The 19,813-nt window shown below is 58.1% G+C and overlaps 2 protein-coding genes across 2 annotated transcripts in view; one reads left to right on the top strand and one right to left on the bottom strand.

Moving 5' to 3' along the window:
* Positions 1-7,045, top strand: part of ZBTB16 (zinc finger and BTB domain containing 16) — a 54,074-nt gene extending 47,029 nt beyond the window's left edge. The window contains exons 4-6 of the mRNA XM_039722135.1: positions 1,379-1,549; positions 3,674-3,841; positions 4,105-7,045. Of these exons, the coding sequence (XP_039578069.1) occupies positions 1,379-1,549; positions 3,674-3,841; positions 4,105-4,334 (569 nt within the window). The 3' untranslated portion in view covers positions 4,335-7,045. The remainder of the gene's footprint in view (positions 1-1,378; positions 1,550-3,673; positions 3,842-4,104) is intronic.
* Positions 6,113-18,412, bottom strand: LOC120508475 (5-hydroxytryptamine receptor 3A-like). The gene is made up of 10 exons (XM_039722142.1): positions 17,990-18,412; positions 12,477-12,622; positions 12,332-12,376; positions 11,925-12,034; positions 11,184-11,353; positions 10,856-11,016; positions 10,415-10,625; positions 10,068-10,301; positions 9,275-9,866; positions 6,113-9,217 (listed from the first exon to the last, which is right to left on the bottom strand). Exons 1-9 carry the CDS (start codon positions 17,997-17,999, stop codon positions 9,568-9,570), a joined length of 1,386 nt encoding a protein of 461 aa, XP_039578076.1. The 5' UTR covers positions 18,000-18,412; the 3' UTR covers positions 6,113-9,217; positions 9,275-9,567.
* Positions 18,413-19,813: the final 1,401 nt, after the last annotated feature.

The following is a 19,813-nucleotide window of genomic DNA, read 5'->3' as shown; positions in this document are numbered from 1 at the left end:
TTCCCCTTCCCTTTCGGGGGTCCCTGTTTTTTTTTTTTTTTTTTTTTTCTTTTTTTTCCCTTTTTTTTTTTAATTTTTTTTTTTGTCTTGGGAGCGTTTTGTCCGCAGCTGCGTGGGGGGCACATGAGCCCACAACCCCCCGGGAAAAATCCCTGCAGCAGAGGGAGAAAGGCAGCTCCCATGCGGGGCCACCTCTCTTGCTGCTTTTATTCCCATTTCACGGGGGCTTCTTTCAGATTTCGGAGCATTTTTGGGTAGCCCCACGCCGGGCTGAGACTGAGCATCCCCCCAGGCAGCCTCTGCGTCCCCAGCAGGACAGAGCTGAGCACGGCGTGCCACCACACCTGGGTGGGTGATGGCACAGTGCCAGAGCAGGTGACGGTGTGAACCAGGGTGCTCTCCAGGATGCTCTCCAGGATGCTCTCCAGGATGCCTGTGGCCCATGGCTCCCAAGCTGGAGGTGTGGGTCTGCCCAGGAGCATCTTCCCTGTCCCCTGCCTGCGTGCCACTGACAGTGCTGCTGCCCCTCATGTCCCTGCCCCGTGGTGCTGTGGTCCTGGTGGTCTCCCTGGGGTTGGCAGCGTGGCAAGCAGCCCTCTGCCCCTGCTGTTCCTGAAGGCTGCATGGATTTGTTGGTTACCTTGAACATCTTGTGCTGCTAATGAATTGCTAATACAATTTTCTAGCTAATTTTATTTCCATAGTCCTCACATTTTAATGTCTCCAAAAAGCGAGCATTTATTTGCTTAATCTCCCTGTGTAATACAATTTGCAGTGACTCACAGTTCTGAACAATCAGCTATGCATAAGCGAAAACAAACTGTTTAATGGCTAGAGGTCTGAGATGTTTATGGACAGGGTACGAGCACCTGGGTTGGGGTTTTGTCCCTGTTGTGTTGCTGCAGCCAGGTTTGCACCAAGAGTGATGGTATGGAGCCTGGATCTGCCCTGGGCTCGGGGCCACACACTGTACAAGGGGTGGGCACGTCCCCCTCTCACATCCTGCCTCCTGCTCCCCAGGGCAGCTTCACGGGGCACTTCTTGGGGTCCCCTTTCCCCTGGGCATCACAAGGTCTGAGCTCAGCAGCTCTCAGAGGTGCGTGGGGATGCAGTGATCACCCAACAGCTGCCTTGTGTTTGGGCATCCCTCGGCATCGCCAGGGCTCCCAGCTTCCTGCAGTGCAAGAAGAGCAACTTCTCTTCAGCTGCTCCCCTCAGAGGGCCAGTGTCAGCAGGGTCAGGGTGGCCAATGACACCCAAAGCCCTGCAGCTCTTGGGGCCCCTTCAGCTGCCCGAGCACCCCTGCTGCCCTGTGGGAGTGGGGTGGTGGGGCCGGGGTGCGGGGCAGTACCTGACGGGGTCTCTCCCTCTGACACAGGTACAGACATGGCCGTTTTCTGCCTGCTGTGCGGCAAGCGGTTCCAGACGCAGAGCGCCCTGCAGCAGCACATGGAGGTGCACGCCGGGGTGCGCAGCTACATCTGCAGCGAGTGCAACCGCACCTTCCCCAGCCACACCGCGCTCAAGAGGCACCTGCGCTCCCACACAGGTACCCGGGGCTGGGACACGCCCTTCCCCACGCGGGAGAAATAAAGGGGGGGAGGAAAGGTGATCTGTATTAAAAAATCCTGGAGGTGACTGAAGTGGCTTGGATTTGAAAAACAAAACGGGGGAAAAAAAAAAAAGAGCTATGTGTAATAAGTTGATCTGGTCTGAGGTGGCACGTGACCTTCTTAGGGGGTGTGCGATCGTATCCGCCTCATCAGCTTACGGCGGTAGATGCACATAATCAGCTGGGGCTCGGCCCTAATGGGATTAGGGCGACCTGCGCTACGTGTAGCTGGTGCTGCCGTGGCCCCACTGGGGCAGGGCTCGGCGCAGGACTGCCGAGCGGCATGGCGCGGCTTGGCCGCCTTACGCCGTGTCCTCAAAGCGCCCGCGCCGTGTCCTCAGCTCCTCCGACGGCATCCCTGGGCAGCTCCGTGGTCCTGGCCACATCATCACACCGTCATCAGGGGCCACTCACAAAGCACCCCTGATTCCTGAGGATGAGCAGGAGCGTGCAGGATCACAGCCGTGGATCTTCACAGCTGCCTGGGTGAAGCATTCCTCGCCCATCCTTTGCCCACACAAATGCGAGGCTCCTGCACCCTCCTTGAGACTGCTGCTGTTGCTGACAGGGAGCAAAATGTATCCTGAGGAGGGATGCCCCTTCTTTCTATTGTCAGGCAGGGGGCATGCACACAATCTCCAAAAGGGACGTAAAGGTGGCTGCTGGGGGTTGTGAGGGTGGTGTCACAGAGGGTCGCTCTGTCCAGCCTGTGGCTGGCAGCTGCCAGACCCACACGTGGGCTAGGGGTCCCGATGTGGGAAATGGGAATCCTGTGTCGATGATAAGCATGTTAATGCTGAGTGCTGGAGCTATTTATAGCCGGTAATCCGGTGACCTGGGCTGCGGGTCGGGCTGCGCGTGTCCCACCCCAACCTCTGCTGCTTTAGCAGCTCCCGGCCGTGAAAAAACACTGGGATCATCGGCGCTTTGGGAGCATTTAATCGTGCCATGTGGGGCCGTCCTGCACAGCTGCAGGATGCTCCCTCTTGTCCCAGGGCCAGGGTGCTCCATGGGCTCAGGCTCCCCTGAAAAGTGGGCGGGTAGAAATGCTGGCTGCCTCTGGCTGAAAAATTGCTGTCTTTGACTGGAGGAGCAAAAGCCAAAGTGGCAGTTTGGAGCTGGGCACGGGGAGGGGAAAGTCAACAACAGCCCACAGGCAGGGGAAAGTCAACAGCAGCCCACAGGCACCGCCTGCATTGCCTTTGGAGGGGGCTCCGAGCTGCATCCCCAGCATCCTCCTCCCCCAGGTGCCCAGGCAGCAGCTGCGGGAGGGGCGAGGGGCCGCAGAACTGGGCTGCGGCAAATGGGGAGAGAGTAAAATATCATTTTAAAGAGGAAGCGAAAGCACAGGCATGTGAGTATATAACGAGAAGGACAATTTATGCCCAGGCACGAGTGCAGTTTGACACGGGGATAATGAAAAAACGTAGGTCATTGTGGATGACTTAAGCCTTCACAGCTGAAGAAAATGTATGAAATGCGGGGAACATTACACGCTTGGCAGCTCCGCACATCTGCAGCAGGACAAGTGAAATACAGTTCGCCATTCTTTACCATAAACTGTGCTTGTAGGATATGCGGCACAGAGAAATTGTAATTACAGTGACAAGACAAATCAGTAATATTTAAATATTCATGAACAAAGTCTCGGACGATCAATCTATCTTTATTGTCCTTGCCTTCGCGGCTGTAATAAATAAGTAGCTGGAGCCCTCACCTTTCCTTCAAATCATTCTGCCTTTGGTGCCAAACCAGAGTTCATTTATCAGCCGCCTGGTCCAGAGTGTGGGAGATGCCCAGGGTTGGGTCTGTGCTGGTGCTGCTGGGTGAAAAACCTGGAAATTGGTGGCGGGAGGGTTGCAGCCACTCCAGTCTCTACCGTGTCATGGATCCAAGCATCCCTCTGTGCATGAAGGTCTGAGCATGAAGGGACCAGCACACTGCACTGGGGAGACTGGGACGCTCTGTCCCCAGGATGGCTGCCCGGGGTGAAAAGGCTGAGGAGCTGGTTTTGGTGTGGCACGGCAGTCACAGCAGCCCTCACCCCCCGTGTGCTTGCAGGCGACCACCCCTACGAGTGCGAGTTCTGCGGCAGCTGCTTCCGGGACGAGAGCACGCTGAAGGGCCACAAGCGCATCCACACCGGGGAGAAGCCCTACGAGTGCAACGGCTGTGGCAAGAAGTTCAGCCTCAAGCACCAGCTGGAGACCCACTACCGAGTCCACACAGGTACGTGCTGGGGTGTCTGTGGTGAGGCTGGCAGTGACAGAGTGCTCCCCTGGTGGAAAGGCTTGTGGACCAGGGTGGCAGCCAGGGATAAGGAACCTCCGGATGTGCCAGCATTAATTAACAGTTGTAAATGGGGGATCAATAATCACATCGGTTCTGTTCATACATGTATGAACAGAACCGATGCTGTGGCAGCGTTGATGCTGGGCAGTTGATGAGCACCTGGAGGCCCCCAGCCCCCACTGACACCCTGTATCCCACAGGTGAGAAGCCCTTCGAGTGCAAGCTGTGCCACCAGCGCTCCCGGGACTACTCGGCCATGATCAAACACCTTCGGACCCACAATGGCGCTTCCCCTTACCAGTGCACCATCTGCCTGGAGTACTGCCCCAGCCTCTCCGCCATGCAGAAGCACATGAAGGGCCACAAACCAGAGGAGATCCCCACTGACTGGCGGATAGAGAAGACCTATCTCTACCTCTGCTACGTCTAAGGGAGGAGGCAGAGGGGCAGCAGGGCCAAGTGGCAGATGACTGGGCAAAAAAATCCCACCAAACCCGCAGCATCCATGGCCTTGTTTGTTTTCAGTTCTCATTCGTTTCTTCTCGCCGGAAGGATCCTGCACTCATGCCGGACCGAGGGACGCACCGGCCCCTTCTCCAGCCCCATCCACACTGCTGTCCCAGCTGCTCATGCGCCTGCTGCCCTTTCACCCTTGCTGCAGGGCAGATTCCACCCTTTGCAACCCCCAGCCAGGCCCTCGGTCACCCTTGGCATTGGCCACTGGTGCTGCTGGGAAGACCATGCAGGAAAGAGGCTGAAAGTGTGTGTACAGCTAGTGCTCTGGGAAGGCTTTAATTCCTGCTGTCCTGTCACTGCAGAGACCCTGCCGTGGATGCCCTGCAGAGGACCTGAGCTCCCATGTGGGGCTTGGGCCCCATTCTGCCAGGTTCTCATGCTCCCAAGCTGTGGCATTGCAGGCAGGAGAGCACAGTGCCCTGTGAGCCGCAAGTGCTTTGGCAAGAGTGTCCTGGGGGGATCCTGGCCAGAGGAGGGTGTTTGGGACAGGGAGCCAGCTGTGAGCCAGGCTGCCTTGAGGTGTTGCCTGGTGTCCAGGTGGGCTCAGGGCCACAGGAGGCTGCTGCTCTCCCCATGACCAAAGACCTCTCTATGCATTTCTCCCTCCTTCCCTGCCCTCCCGGGGCAAGGGTGAAGCCCCCATGGGGAGATGCAGTTGGTTTGGTGATGTGCAGTCAGTGGCAGTGCTGGAGCTGTTAGCGTGTGGCGTCACTCCGAATGCTGGGATCCTCTTCTCTTCTGCTGATTTGGGGCACCTGGAAGGTGCCAAGTGTGGGGTTTTTTGCCCAGCCCTCAGCCGCAGGAGCCCACAAGTAAGGGGTGCCCCGTGGCAGGCGGCTTTGCTCGCCGCTTTTTTTGCTTTTTGTTTGGGTTTTTTTGAACTTTCTTTTGGAATATTTCCGCGTTTAGCACATTTTACTTGAAATTACCTCATTTTGTTGTGACCTCATGAGCTTTTATTGATTTGGGAGGGACAGGGGGTGGCATGGCTGGGGTGCACCAGCCACGTGCCCAGCATTGGTGGTGGAGAGGTGGTGGGGCACTGGTGTCCCTGCCAGCCTCCTGTTGTGCATTATCCTTACCAAAACTGGTATTTTTTGCCTGGCCCCACGGGGCTGGGGGTGTTGGTTCTGAAGCTACCTCTTGTGTTCGTTTTTGTTGTGTTTCTCCTGCGCAGCCGCGGGCTTGGTGGCTCCATCCCACGGTTCTTTTTTTGTCGTTTTGCTGCGTTTGGGTGAAAAGGGGGGAAAAGGAGCTGGGGCGGGGCGGGGTGGGGCAGTGTCTGGATACAGTTTGGAGGGACACTGATGGCCCCTCTGGGTTTGGGGTGCCCTTCCCACCTCTCCTGGTGCCAGGCAGGGGCACGGCTGCGGGAGCAGCGCCCTGCCTGGCGCCCCAGTCCGGCTTTGCACGTGCGTGTGCCTCTGCGCTGGGACGGTCGCTGCTCCGCGCAGGGGGGACACCGCTGCTGTACAATCCGGGATGTGACTGTGGAGAACGGCTCGTTTCATTGTTGTGCCTAAGAAAAAAAACAGAAAAATATAAAAAAAAAAAAATAAGAGAGAGAACAGTTCTTTCACACAGAAAGTTGCTGCAATTTCTGGCGTGTGCACGGCAGGTGCCCGTGGTGTCCTGGCGCTGCCAGACACGGGTGCCATGGTGCCAGGGAGCACGTGGCCGAGCTCATGTGGCTTTTTTTTTTTTTTTTTGCTTTAACCTCCCCTTCCATCCCACCATCCCTCAGAGACACAGCCCCCGCTGCAACAGCGTTGGGGTCAGCATTGGAGTGATGCTGCTGTATCCCGGGCGCGCGTCCCCGCGCTGTTGGCTGTGGCGCAGCCCCCGCCACCCCTCCATATATATATATGTAAGTATATATATGTGTATGATAGCAGTGAGGACCAAGCGCCGCACGGGGCCCCACGGTCCCGGGCTCCCTCTCCCCTGGCTTGTTGTCAGTGTCGTGAGCGCCCGCCTGCCCGTCCCGTTGCTCTGTGTTGCCGCTCGTGGTTCGGGTCCGTCGCTGTCCTCGTTCCGTCTACCTCAGCACCTCTCTGAGCCCGGGCGCAGAAGGTGCCCAAGCTCCCCTTTGGTTTTCTCAGAGTATCTATCGGCTCCTATTTTTTGTACGACTTTTCCTGTCTCGCCGTTCGCTCCCCTGCGGTTCTGCTTGCGAGTCCTCTTTCTGTCCTCTAGCCACAGATGCCGTTAGCTAAAAGTTTCCTGAAAAATAAAGAAAAAGAAAAAAAAAATAAATAAACCAGTTGTGGTGTCTCCTAGTTGCAGCTCTCCGCATCTGCCTTCGTCCTGTGTAGATTCAGATGCATTTCTTTGTAAGACTTCAGTGTTTCTGACAGAGGAAAAAAAAAAAAGACAAAAAAAAAAAAAAGAAGAATATACTGCTGCAGGTTTTTTTCTCTCCATGTGTCACTAAGTGAAGTTCGTGCCTTCTATAGCAAAGAGAATATTTTTTACATCCTACTAACGGTAGATTTTTTTGTAGTGAACATTTTTTGTATTTTTATTTATAAGTCTCATAAGGAAAATAGCAATGTTCAGTTGTATACCTTGAATCTGCAGTTAGAAAACAAAAGAACAACCAATAAAGTTAATTCCGTTGTCTCAGCCTGCTGTCTCCCATTCCTGTGCCCATCAAGAGGAGGAGGAGGAGGAATAGGTGGAGGTGGAGGAAGGATGCATCCAACCAGCTTGGGGTGAGCCATGGGGGTACCCACAGTGGTGAGTTTGGGGGTGCCTGCTTTGAGGGGGGAATTGAGGAGGTCCTATCCCTAAACTGACCCCAGTGGGCGAGGGGGTCTCCCTGGAATGTCAGTGTCCCCGTGGGCAGGGAGCATCCCCAGCACGCTGCCTGCGCCGCTGCCTGCCCATGTGGCTCACCAGGGAGCAGAGCAAGTTTGCCTCAATGAAAGTGAACTCGTTCATTTAAACCTGCCTGCAGAGCCGTCCGGCCCCCCGCTGCGTTAATTATCCTGTAGTTCCCGACTGATTGCTGTACACTAAGCTTAAGCCCTCCTTTATTTATTTACTGACTACATTAACGGCAGCGCCTGCTCTCCTTTGTGCTGTGGCAAAGCGCACAGCACCGCGCTGCAGCCGGGCCAGCCGGGGCTGCCGGCACACCCGGCCCTGCCTGTGCCCCATGCTCGGCCTCCTGAGGCCATCAGGCATCTCTTGCAGCGCAGCTGGAGTCGCCAAGGGCAGAGCATCATTCGGTTTTTCGCAGGGACGGATGGCAGGTGCCAGTGTCGAGGCCGGGCTCATGCCCTGCCCAGCAGCCAGCAGGTCTGACACCCAGCGTGCCCCTCCCAAGGTCCTGGTGGCGCTCCTGCCTCCCCCAGTCCCCCAGCACAGCCCCCCAGCGAGGTTTGGGAGCTGTGGGGAGCTTTGGTCCAGGTTCGGGCAGGCAGAGGTGGCCCTGCTGTGAGCAACCTGGGGGCTGCAGTGCCCCACGAGAAGGGAAGAGGCCGTGGCCAGCACTCAGCCTGGCACAAAGGCGCGCTGCAATAACGGGGAAATCGCGGCAGGGCCGGGCCTTTGTGTGCGCGCTCGCACAGCAGCTGGGAGCGATTATGCTGCAACAATGTTCTGTTCCATCAACATTATGTCCTCATTAAACCTTTATTAGGAGATTAGATTCAGATTTATTGATTTTTTTTTTTTTAAAGAGGAAAATCCAGGCTTCTCTCAGATGCCTGGAACTTTTTCCCACATGCAGCACTTCCCAAAGTAGCAAGAGGGCAAGGGGAGAATCAATCTTTCCTCGAGGATAGGCAGCCTGTCCTTCCAGGGAAAAGGGCTGCTGAGCTTCTTGAGGGGGTTAGGTTGGGTGCATGATGGCTTCCTAGCACAAGGGGGACAAGGACCAAAGCATTCAATGGGATACAGCACACAGATGAGCATCTTGCAGTGCAGCCTTGGGGGACATCAGGGTCATGGTGGGCAGAAGAGGGATGGCAAGGCTGGCTCAGGAGTCTTGCTGCCCAGTACCCTCGTCAAACACATGGGCTGGGTGGCATCACACACCCGGGTCAATGGCCCCATTGGATTTGTCTGTTGGAGCGTTTGATGTTACACGAAGGCAGCTCATTCCAGAGGGTGTTAATTGCCCGCTGCACTGATCAGGTCTGTAGCACCATCGATCTCGGCAGGATCAATGGGCTGATTTAGTGTCTCACGAACTCTTTAACTGGACACCTCATCAATAGGCAGCCACTTACAGACCATCAGCGCATTAGTGCGGGCCGGCGCTGGCAGCAGCCCGCTCCACCCGTCCTCAGCCCCCGTCACTCAGAGGTAAGTTTTCCTGCAGGTGATGGCTCTGAGATGGTGAGTGGGAGCCTTGCTCTGGGGCTGGTGGGTTTGAGGGCAGATGTATGAGAGCCAGGTGGTGCCAACCCACCTGTTCCCCATCACCTGCCCATGCAGAGATGCTCCTAGAACACGGGATGGCCCTTATGGCATCTGCAGCACTTTCCTCTTCACCTTGTGCCTCTGTCCTTGCAGGGGCAGATGACACTGGGAGCTGGAACCTACTGGGCTGTGACGGCAGTCCTGCCCCCGCGCATCTCTCGGAGTCCTTCCCGTTGCCATCCCGCTTTGACACGGGGTCTCTCCCACCTGGCTAAAACTGCTGAGCACAAGCGTGGTGGGGATCTGCTGGGCAGGCATGCCCGGGGGCCCGGGGCAGGATACAAAGGCAGCAGCCGGGGTCAGGGGTAGGGGAGCCGAGACCAGCGGGACCCCCGGGGCGGTGGGGATCCCCCGATTCCGGGGAACCTCCCCGATGCCGGGGGAACCCCCCGATGCCGGGGAACCCTCCCGATTCCGGGGAACCCCCCCGATGCCGGGGACCCCGGGTCGGGAGGCGGCCGGGCCGGCGGCGGGGCCGCTGTCCGCGGTGCTGAAACCGCGGCCGGGGCCTGGCCGGGCCGGAGGCGCTCCCGGGCTTGGCAGGGAAAGCGTGGAGTGAGATTTGGGCAAGGGTCGTGGGGTCCTGGGGGCTCCTGCTCAGCTCCGCCTTCCCGCTGCGGAGCTGAGGGACCTGAGGGATGCGCCCGCCTGGGTCCCAGAGGCAGGGAGAACCCACCAGAGTGAGGTCCCCCGTCTCCCTGAACAACGGGCCCTGCTCAGGCATCCCTCCACACCGACCAGAGGGTGCCCAGCGTGATGCTGTAAGCCAGGACGGCTGCCAGGTACACCCGGAACAGCAGCACATCCAACACGTAGCCCACTTGCAGCCACTCGCGGGCGGCGTCGCGGAATTCCTCCCGCTTCTCCAGGAGCTGGCGGATAGCCGTGGCCTCACGCAGCACCTCCTGCAGGGCTGCTGAGCCCTCCGTCCGGCCAGCAAAGGCCAGTGCAGACCTCGTGCCCCCCACTGCCCCGCACTCCCGGGGCTCCTCACAGGCGTAGGGGGTCGGCTTGGCTGAGGGATCAAGAGAAGCAAACGTGAAAAACCTATTTAGACAGGGAGCTGGGATTTGCGAGGGTGAACTAGGCACCCAGTTCACCCTAAGTTCACCCAGGCACCCAGTTCACCATGCAAAGGATGGCTGTGTAGGTGTAGATGGCTACAGAGCACCCAGACTCCTCCAGTTCCCCCAGACCCTCTCTGTGCCACCCTTACCTGTGCTGTCGTTGTTCTCCACCTGCCTGGAGGTGTCCGAGCTTTGCATCCTGCTTTGGCTGAACTTCTTCCTGTCCCGGATGCAGAGCAGGATGGTGGCTCTCTCCAGCAGCAGGTGTTTCACCCACGCAGGGACGTGGGGCTGCAGGTCCTGCTTGTGCACCAGGTGCACAATCAGGATGGTCTCCGTCAGGCTGATGACGAGCAGCGCCATGCACACCACAAAGTAGATGCCTGCAGAAGCATCAGGGAGGTGAGTGACCCTCAAAGGCTTGTGCACAGAGCAAACCCTCCCTGCCCAGCTCTCAGGGCCCTGTGGCCCCTGCTGGGTGGGAGAACCACCATACCTATCAACGGCGTGCCGACGGCCGTGGCTGGCAGCGTGTCAGACACAATAATGAGGAAAACCGAGTAGCCCAGCAGGAGGGTGATCTTGAAAGAGACCCTCTCACCGCTGTGGGGAGGCAGGTAGAAGCCCACGATGTCCATAACCATCAGGAAGATGCTGGGGAGCAGCAGGCTGACGGTGTAGAAGAGGGGGCGTCTGCGGATGACAACCTGCAGGACAGAGACAGAAAAGGCTGTGAGGGGTGAAATGAGGCCTTCAGCTGGTGTGGCCCTTTGCCAGGGCAGGTGAGGATGGTGGGGGGCACTAAGGTGAGCCAGAGGAAGGGCTCACTAGCAGGAGCCTCCCACCTGCAGGCAGGAGCTGCAGCACAGAGCAGCGACGGGGATGGGGCAAGTCCCTCGTGCCACATCCCCGAGAAACACGGGGCCGAGCCTCTTACATAGAACTTCATCTCAGCGTAGCTGTCACTGCTCTTGACGCTGAACTCCTGGAAGTGGCTGAGGACGTAGAGCAGCTCCCACTCGCCCTGGTTCATGAAGACACTGCGGTCGAACTTGAGGAGCTCCGGCTGACGCCACAGCGAGAGGTTGATATCACGAACTGGGGGGGCAGAGGGGAGGTTGGAAGGGGGGTACCCCGCCCAAAGCGCCGGCAGCTGGCGGCACCTCCAGGGCGGGCAGCGTGCCTGCCCTCCCCGCACGCTTCCCCGATCCGCTGGGGCCATCTAGAGGGACGGGCCGCCTTCTGCACCGAGCGCCGGCACTCACCGTGGTGCAGCCAGCTGGTGAAGGTCAGCGAGCAGTTCTGGATGTCGAAGGGGAAGTTGTAGATGTCCAGGCTGCAGGAAGTCATCACCTGGATGGGTTTGAGGTTCTGCACCTCCCCGTGATGGCTGACGTAAACGTAGGGGACGTGTGGGGACTTTCCAACATCCACACTGAGGGACATGAGGGACAGAGGTGTGGGCTGGAGAGCACTCTGGGCAGGGCTGCCTTCTGCCAAGTGGAATTTCATGGGGGAACTGCCCAAGAGCCAGGGATTTGCCTCCTGTTCTGCTTTTTTAGTATTACTCTTGCAGGCATTTCAGCCTCACAATTTCAGCCTTGCATCACCTCTGCACTGCCCAGACTGTTGCCTTCTCCCAGCCCAAGAAGTCCCAGAGCCCTCAGGAGGCCCTGGGAGCACCTTAAATCCCCACGGAGTGGGAAGGACACCAGATAGCTCCATGGGATAGCTCTGCAGCTGCCCTGGCATTGTACTGTCTTCACAAAGCCTTTCTCCTGCTATCTGGATCTCACCCCCAGCACAGTGAGGGTAATTACTGATGGTTGTGGTTAGCCAGCATTGGAAATGGCCCAGCTGCAGAGCCAATCCCCATCTGCAGCTCCCCGATGTGGGGAGGCTGCCAGCTCTGTGCCAGGAATACAAAGCACGGGAGGGTACGTGCCCGTGGTGGGTGAGGAGTCCCAGCCCCAGCCTGTGTCCCGCGAGGCTTTGGCTGCACTCACAACTCATTGATGAGGATGTCGGGCACCCAGATGCTCTCCACAGGGAGGGAGATCTGCGTCAGGTTGTCGAAGTCAGCTGGGTCCCACTTGAGGAACTCATCTGTCCAGTGCTGGGGACAATGGAGAGGGGACTTGGTGGGTGAGGTCCTTCCACCCTGCCAGCACACAGACCCCAGGCTAGCACCAGGCAGGGAGTGGGAGGGAAGACTGAGCCTCCAGCTTGCACAGCAGCCAGCAGTGCAAACCAGGGAGCCTTGGGGCTCATGTGCTGCAGAGGCCTCGCCAGCCCCCAGGATGTTTCCCCCCACTGCTCTCCTGCAGGACTGCACACTCCTCTCACAGGAAAACAGGGGGGCTTGACCCCGATGGGGCCAGCAGGGAAGGGGTGAGGTTTTGTGGCTACTCACCTGCCTGTACCAGATGTAGGTGGTCAGCACCTGGTCCTTCTCATCCTGTGAATTTGAGAACGGTCAGAACGTGGGCGCTGGCACTGCGCTGGGAGGATGCTGCATGCCAGGCCCCCTTCCCCTGGCACGGGAGCAGGGCACTCACCACGCTGAGGATGGCATAGACCATGAGGTCGATGGCCACGTTGGTGGTGGTTCGCCAGTCCCGCACGGGCCGGGTGCCCCTGTGGTAGTGCTCCAGGAGGTGGCGGCACAGGCGGCGCAGGGCGGGCTCGGGGGGCTCCGGGGTACCTGCTCAGCAGAGAGAAAGGGAGGCTGCTCCCCCTGCGACCACCCTGGGCTGTGCCACGGGCTGCGGCGTGCTGCCAGCTGCCTGCCCTCGCTTACCAGCTGGGGTTTCCCATCCAACTTAAATAGGAGCACCCTGATGGGAAACAGGGCTGGGCACCAGAGTCATCACCTAGTGTGTCACTGGTATCCTGTGCCGTGCAGGTCGAGACCTTCCCCAGCCTCAGAGGGAACAGCTGCCAGCCCTCACCTCTCTGGACAAGTGCCAGGACAGCGGCAGAGGGGAACCAAGGGGGACACACTGCCCCCGGGAAAGTTTCATACCATTCCCTCCCTCCAGGGGCATTTCTTTGCTCAGCGGGTGGAGACAGTGAAGGTTAGAGATGAAGCAGGATGCTAAATTCATTTATTAGGTATCTTGGTGTTTGCTTCCTGTGAAAACAGTCCCTTCACTGGTGCCAGCAGCATCAAGCAAGGGCAAATTGCTTTCAGCACCATGTCCTCACTGCCAGGCCCCTGGAATGCCACGGCTGGGCCAGGGCAGCAGTGCTACACTTGTGGCACACCCAGCCACAGAGCCCAATTCCAGCATAATGGAAGAGACTACTTGGAATTGATCTATGGGAACTTGGGAAAAGGTACTGGAAGAGAATTTTAACCTGTATTTTAAGCTTTAAAAAAAGAAAAAAACAACAGCCTCAGCCCCTCTGACATTGCTCATGAGTGGCAGTACTGGGGAGCCAGCCAGGTGCATGAGGCTCACCCAGGCAGGCAGGAACAAACAGAGGCAGTGAGATGGGGGAGAGGCAGCAGTTAGGGTGAGGGGAGGAAATACAGCTGCTGCCATCACCACAGCTCGGGCCAAGTGACCTTTCCTGCTGCAGCTGGTGGCAGCTGGCTCGTGCTTGCTCTCCTCCTCGCACCACTTCTCCTCACATCCACGCCACCCATATCTGCATCAGGATGCTCTGGCAGCAGGGAAATGGCTTTGCAGAGGGAGGACTGGGCTGGGTTCAGCTCAGATGCTCTTTGCCTCTGCTCCAGACACCATGCTGGTCTGCCCAGCCCATATCTGTGCCATGATTGTGCCAGCAGCTCACCTGGTGCAGCTCAGCACAGCCCTAGCACATGGGGATCTGTCTGCACAGCCCTTCCTGCCTCCTGGCCAGCATTGCCAGGCTGAGCATATCACTGCTCCCGCTCCTTTTCTGCCACCTGAGGTGTGCTAACAGTGGGAGAGGGCTTGGGAGTTGGGTGACAGGAGCTACATGACCCATCCAGAGATTTGAGTCAATTTGATCTGAACACGTTCAGCTGGGCTGGTGCAAAACAGCTCAAGGATTTTTGTGCTATTTCCCAGGAACATTAGATGAGAAAATAATAACGGAATAACAACAAAATATGTTGGCTGTCAATTTTGCACTGCGAAGAGCTGCAGTTACAAACTATAGGCACAGCATCATGCCCAAAACCCAGCTCAAGGTTATTATATTGGAGCAAGCCCTTCATCAGGCAGGGGGCTCAGGCAGCATCTCCCAGGCAGTGGAGTGCAGGCAGGAGACCCCCATGTCTTTCTCTATCCTCAGGGTTGGTTTTCAGCACAGCTCCAGAGCATCTCAAGACCCCAGAGAGCAGAGCTGCGTTCTAGGGCTACATCACCTTGCTGCCAGTGTTACCTGGGCAGGATGCACCTCCAGACTCTGCACCGGAGCTCTCCTATGCTCCAGCCTCTCCCAGATACTTCACTTCCCAACAGCACGAAGGTTTCCCTACAGAGCAGCCTTTGCCAGGCACTCAGCACGGCTCAGGTTCTGGCAAGGTCCCGCTCCGCCTCAGCTCCCCAGCCCTGCCCACGGGTCCCCCACCTTACCTGGGCTCGGCAGCGTCGAGGCCAGCGGCAGCAGGGCCAGCAGCGCCCCGAGAGCCGTGGGCACCATGGATGCGCTGGCTGCAGCTCGGCGGAGCACCGAGCGGAGCAGGAGGCAGGCGGCACTCCCTGGCTTTCCCCCCGCCGTCGGGTTTTTGAGAACGCCCAATTAATCTCGCGATCAGCCTCTCCCGCTGCATCAAGTTTCAGGCTGGGAGGATGCGAGTGGGGCCCACCCCCGCCCAGCTCCCGAAGAGCTGCCCCGTCCCCTGCCCAGGTGCCTGCTGCTGGCAGAGCGGGTTTTGGGGTGCGAGCATCGTGCCCATTGCAGCGGGGGGCACGATGGGGGGACAGGGCGCTGCAGGTGCCAGGGCTGAGCCAGGAGATGCTCAGCAGCTGGAAAGACGGGGGAACCCCTGAAAGGTAAAGGAGGGGAGTCTGCCCAGGGTATGCCACTGACACAGGGTGGGTTTCCACCAGCAGGGGAGAGGGGAGCTGTGGATGTACTGGGCTCCCCTTCACACCCTGTGGCAGGTGGGTGTGACAGTGGCTTTGACAGTCGCAGGTTGGGGCAGATGTGCAGCCAGCCCTTGGCACCCCTGCCTGGGGCAGCAGCTTTCCCCCAACCCCTCCAACCTGCACCTACACTGGAGTCTGTTTTCACCGCAGAAATTTGCACTTGTTGTGAATTTCAGCAAACAAAGTTATTCCTACTGTTTTCAGTTTCCCAAAATATTTAACGCCTTGGGGCAAACAAGACTAGAGGCAAAGCCTGGTCAGGTATTACTGAGAGTCAAAAGGCCCCCACCTGAGAGGGTGCCCTGCTCAGGCTGCACATCCATCCATCCCTCCATGTCACAGCGTCACAGCCGTGGGCTGGGCAGTGTCCCTCTGCCTGGCGGGGGAGCTTCCCCTCGGCCCTAAGCCTCTGTAATCTTCTGTATTCCTGTATGTCTGCACTGCGTGCTGCAGGTGCCTATGCCCCCACAAAGCTGCCAGCTGCTGGAAATCCTGGGGAAGCGGTGGCCAGGGACCAAAGCCTGCGGCGGTGGCGTAGAGCAAATTGCATCAGATGCCGACATGGAGTCACTTAAACGAGATAAGAATTAGTGCGGGGCCCTGATGAACTCCCCGTTGGCTGCCAACAGCGGTGTCAGGGAGAGAGCGAGAGCAGAGCTGGGGCTAATTTGATTTCTCGGCTCCGTTAGTGGCTGGCAAGTCACCTCCCAGGGAGCGCCAGCAGCTCACAGCGCTCTCCCCTTATTGAATCTGGGTAATGAAAATCACGGGCAGCGCCACCGTGGTGCTGGGGACTGTGCCCTGCTCTGCCCCCTCTCCTGCAGCCTCCTGCGTCTGCAGCCGGCAGGATGAGGCCAAGGGGCGTGGGCTGCTCCAGTGGAGCCTCGGCTGCAGCATCATTAACTCTGGATTTTCTCCCTCGGGTTTTACATCTTCATCTTAAAGAGATTTTAATGTAGTTCCTATCAGCCCTCCTGTTATTGGATATCTAATTAGCGTGATCTACGGTGGCTCGTGTTCCGCGCGCACGCGGGGGCTCTTGCGGGACGCTTTGTGGGACGGCTGATATCAATCGGCAGCGCCCAGATCAGATTTACTTTCCGAAATAGCATAATGGGATTTTATTAGCCCTGTAATCTGCTGCACGGTAATTGCTTTTCTGGGAATCGAAGCGCTCAGCGCCTGGGGCTTCCCACAGCTCAGCCCTGCATCCTGTCCAGGCCCCGCTGCAGCCAGGCATGGCAGCGTCCCTGCACCGGGGTGGACAGGCACTCAGGCCTCTCTCCTGGGGCAGCAGATTCCCTGGCTGGGCAGGCAGGTATTTAGCCTAGAGCAACAATCTCAGAGGCTGGGGGAGCACAGGGGCACAAGCACAAGATCCCCAACACGCAATGGCACAAGTGATGCTCTGCATTCCCTCCTCACCCCAACCTGACCTCATCCCACGTCCTGAGTGTGCAGCACTGTGCACTATAGTCCTTTGGCAGCTCCCACCTCGTGCCGTGGAATGTGCTGGGGGCTGTGGAGCTGCAGCAGGAGCATGGCTGGGCTCTGTGCAGGACGGGGTGTTGTAGCCAGGCTGGGGAGGGAGGGGTGTGCAGCACTGTGCACTGTAGTCCTTTGGCAGCTCCCACCCCAAGCTGAGGAAATTCCTGGTGGCTGCAGCAGGAGCATGGCTGGGCTCTGTGCAGGACGGGGTGTTGTAGCCAGGCTGGGGAGGGAGGCCTCAACCGTGGCGCTTGCCGGTGCGGAGCGGGCAGGAGAGGGAAGCAGCTCTCCTCCAGGCTGCCAGTGCTCGCCTTTCAGAGCGCGTTTGGAGCGTCAAAAACAATAAAGCATCAGCGAGGAGCCCTGGCAGCACAGCTGCCTGATGGCCCCGGCCCCATCACGCGCCCGAGGCCGCCCATTAGGGAGCTCGCGCTGCCCGAATTGCATGTCTGCTGTGATTTAACGCTGCGAGACATGAAACAAACAGCGCCGGCAGGCAGGGCTGCTGGCCCAGGTACCACAGCAGCCCCGCTCCCACGGCACCCTGCTCCCAGGGACAGTGATCCTCTGCAAGGCTCGGGCTTGCACCCCTGGTCACTGCAGAGGGCCAGGGACACACAGGATCTCTCCTCTGGCTCTCACCTTGTGCAGCTCCCAGACCGAAGCACAGACCAAATGCTGTGAAGAGCTGCTCTGTGTGGTACCTCTGGCTAAGTTAATTTTATTAAGGGATGCTGGTAGCTTTGTCCCTCGGGTGCAAACTGCACGGCCCTTGGAGAAGCCAAGAATTGCCCATTCCAGCTACCAAGCCCATCCTCACCCCAGAGAAGGAGCCCAGTGCTTTTGAAACCCCCAGAGAAGGGATGGGATTGCTTTCCCTTCAAGTCCTCTCTTTCATTAGACACCCTTCAGATGTTTGCAATATTCTGCCATTGTTTCATTACCACTAAAGGCAGGTACTAATAAGCACATGAAGGTATTTGGAGCCCGTTGCTGTTAATGAAGCTGTGGCTGATGCTGAGTGGGACGGCAGCTGTGCGTCACAGGCTGAGCACCATCTCAGGACATGGAAGGAGAGGGCACGTCTGTGCCTGTCTGTCTCACAGTGTACAATCTCCCCCTAGTAAATTATTCTTGGAGGTAGCAGTGCTGTGACTGCGATTAATGCTGCAAACAAATTGTTCTACACCCTAGTTAATTGTCACGGCATTAATCAGGCTGCTAAACATTAAACACAGCCTGGACAAACCTGGAGCTAAAAAAATGGGTCTGAGTTTATCTTTGTGGTAGGGGCATTCAGAATTTTTATGGTTAATAGTTTTTTTAAGGTAGGAAAATCCTGGGGACCCTTACCTCAGCAATGAAGTTTGGGTAGAGCACCATTCCCTCTGCAGTGCATGAGGGTCCCAGAGAGAAAATCACAGTGCCCAGCACTACCTCCCTCTCTCTCACTATTAATAGCTTGGCAGGCTCCCAAAATGAGTAGAATTTCTTACTTTGTTGCATTTAGGATCACTGGTTGTCTTGTTTATGCTCTGCACATCAGGGAAACTGGCGAACACCCGCTTCCTCAGTTTTTCCTTATCTATGCTGCTGCATCCTCCCTCTTCCCTCCTGAATTCCTCATCTGGAGTACCTGTGAGAACCAGGAAACCGGGACAATCTCGGAACAGCCCACACTGAGGTCCCACACCAAAACAAAAGGCAAGGGACAGCCTGTGACTGCCCAGGACAAATCCAAGTGTGGGAGATGCCCACCCAGCTGGGAAAGGGCATTTCTGTGGGAGAATTGGCAACGAAGGTATGGCAGTCTGACCCTGCTGTCCCCTTCCCCGTGCAGTGCCACAGCTCTGCTGGAAATGCCAGTGCCATCAGTGCCACAGGAACTTCAGTGCCCGGTGGGGATTGCAACTGGCACATTCCTGGTGATGCAGGACAGTTTTTTGCTGGTTTCCCCCAAGAAAGCTGAGCCCCATGGAACCAAGTTGCCCAGGTGCCTGGGCCTCATCTCATCAGCAGGTCCAGCTGCTGCACTGGGGTCTGCACACATGTACCTGGATCCTGCCCAGCCCCCGGGGCCCCTTGCTGGGACACCTCCATTGCAGCATCCTTGTACTCAGAGAAAGGTGGAATCCGGGCTGTGCCCTGTGGCTCAGCAAATCTGAGAGGTGCTGTTCCCTGCTGGCTCACCCAGGCCCAAAAAGGCATGGGTTTGGCTGGAGCAGAAGGCAGCTGCCGGCCCCTCGTTGTTTTGAACCTTTTCCTCGCGGTGTTCCCCTGGGGTGCATCCACCCCTGGAGCATCCCGGTCCTCTCCTGCATCCTCCTCTCGCCGCCTGCTCGCAGCTTCCTGCCGGCAGCACCGGGCAGCACCGACAGCACAGAGCAGCACCGACAGCACAGACAGCACCGGCAGCACCGACAGCACAGACAGCACCGGGCAGCACCGGGCAGCACCGGCAGCACCGGGCAGCACCATCAGCACCGACAGCACAGACCAGCACCGGCCAGCACAGAGCAGCACCGGCGGACACCTGCCAGACGCAGGACCACAACAGGGGAGGGGGGGGTTTATTACTGTTGTAAATAAAACAAAATAATTCACTTTTATCACTACAGAGGGGCGCGGCCGGGGCAGAGCGCTGGCTGGGGCCGGCGTTCGCGGCTGCCGGGGGAAAGTCGGGGGAACAGCACAGACAGCACCGAGCAGCACCGGGAAGCACCGGGCAGCACCGGCAGCACAGAACAGCACCGGCAGCACAGAGCAGCACCGGCGGACACCTGCCAGACGCAGGACCACAACAGGGGAGGGGGGGGTTTATTACTGTTGTAAATAAAACAAAATAATTCACTTTTATCACTACAGAGGGGCGCGGCCGGGGCAGAGCGCTGGCTGGGGCCGGCGTTCCCGGCTGCCGGGGGAAAGCCGGGGGAGAACGGGCTCGGCGGCCGGGGCGGTGATGGGCGGCTTTGGGGGGGGGGAACACTACCGGACACACGGACAGACACACGGACACCCGGCCGGACACACGGACACTCGGACACACAGACACACAGACACACGGACACACAGACACACGGACACTCGGACACCCGGCCGGACACACAGACACACAGACACACGGACACACAGACACACGGACACACAGACACACGGACACTCGGACACCCGGCCGGACACACGGACACACAGACACACGGACACTCGGACACCCGGCCGGACACACAGACACACAGACACACGGACACACGGACACACGGACACTCGGACACTCGGACACCCGGCCGGACACACGGACAGACACACAGACACACGGACAC

Source organism: Passer montanus, unplaced genomic scaffold (assembly GCF_014805655.1).
Source record: "Passer montanus isolate IOZ18808 unplaced genomic scaffold, ASM1480565v1 scaffold47, whole genome shotgun sequence".
Classification (NCBI taxonomy): domain Eukaryota; kingdom Metazoa; phylum Chordata; class Aves; order Passeriformes; family Passeridae; genus Passer; species Passer montanus.
Note: the sequence above shows the minus strand (reverse complement) of the source record. Positions and strands in the feature narration are given on the sequence as shown.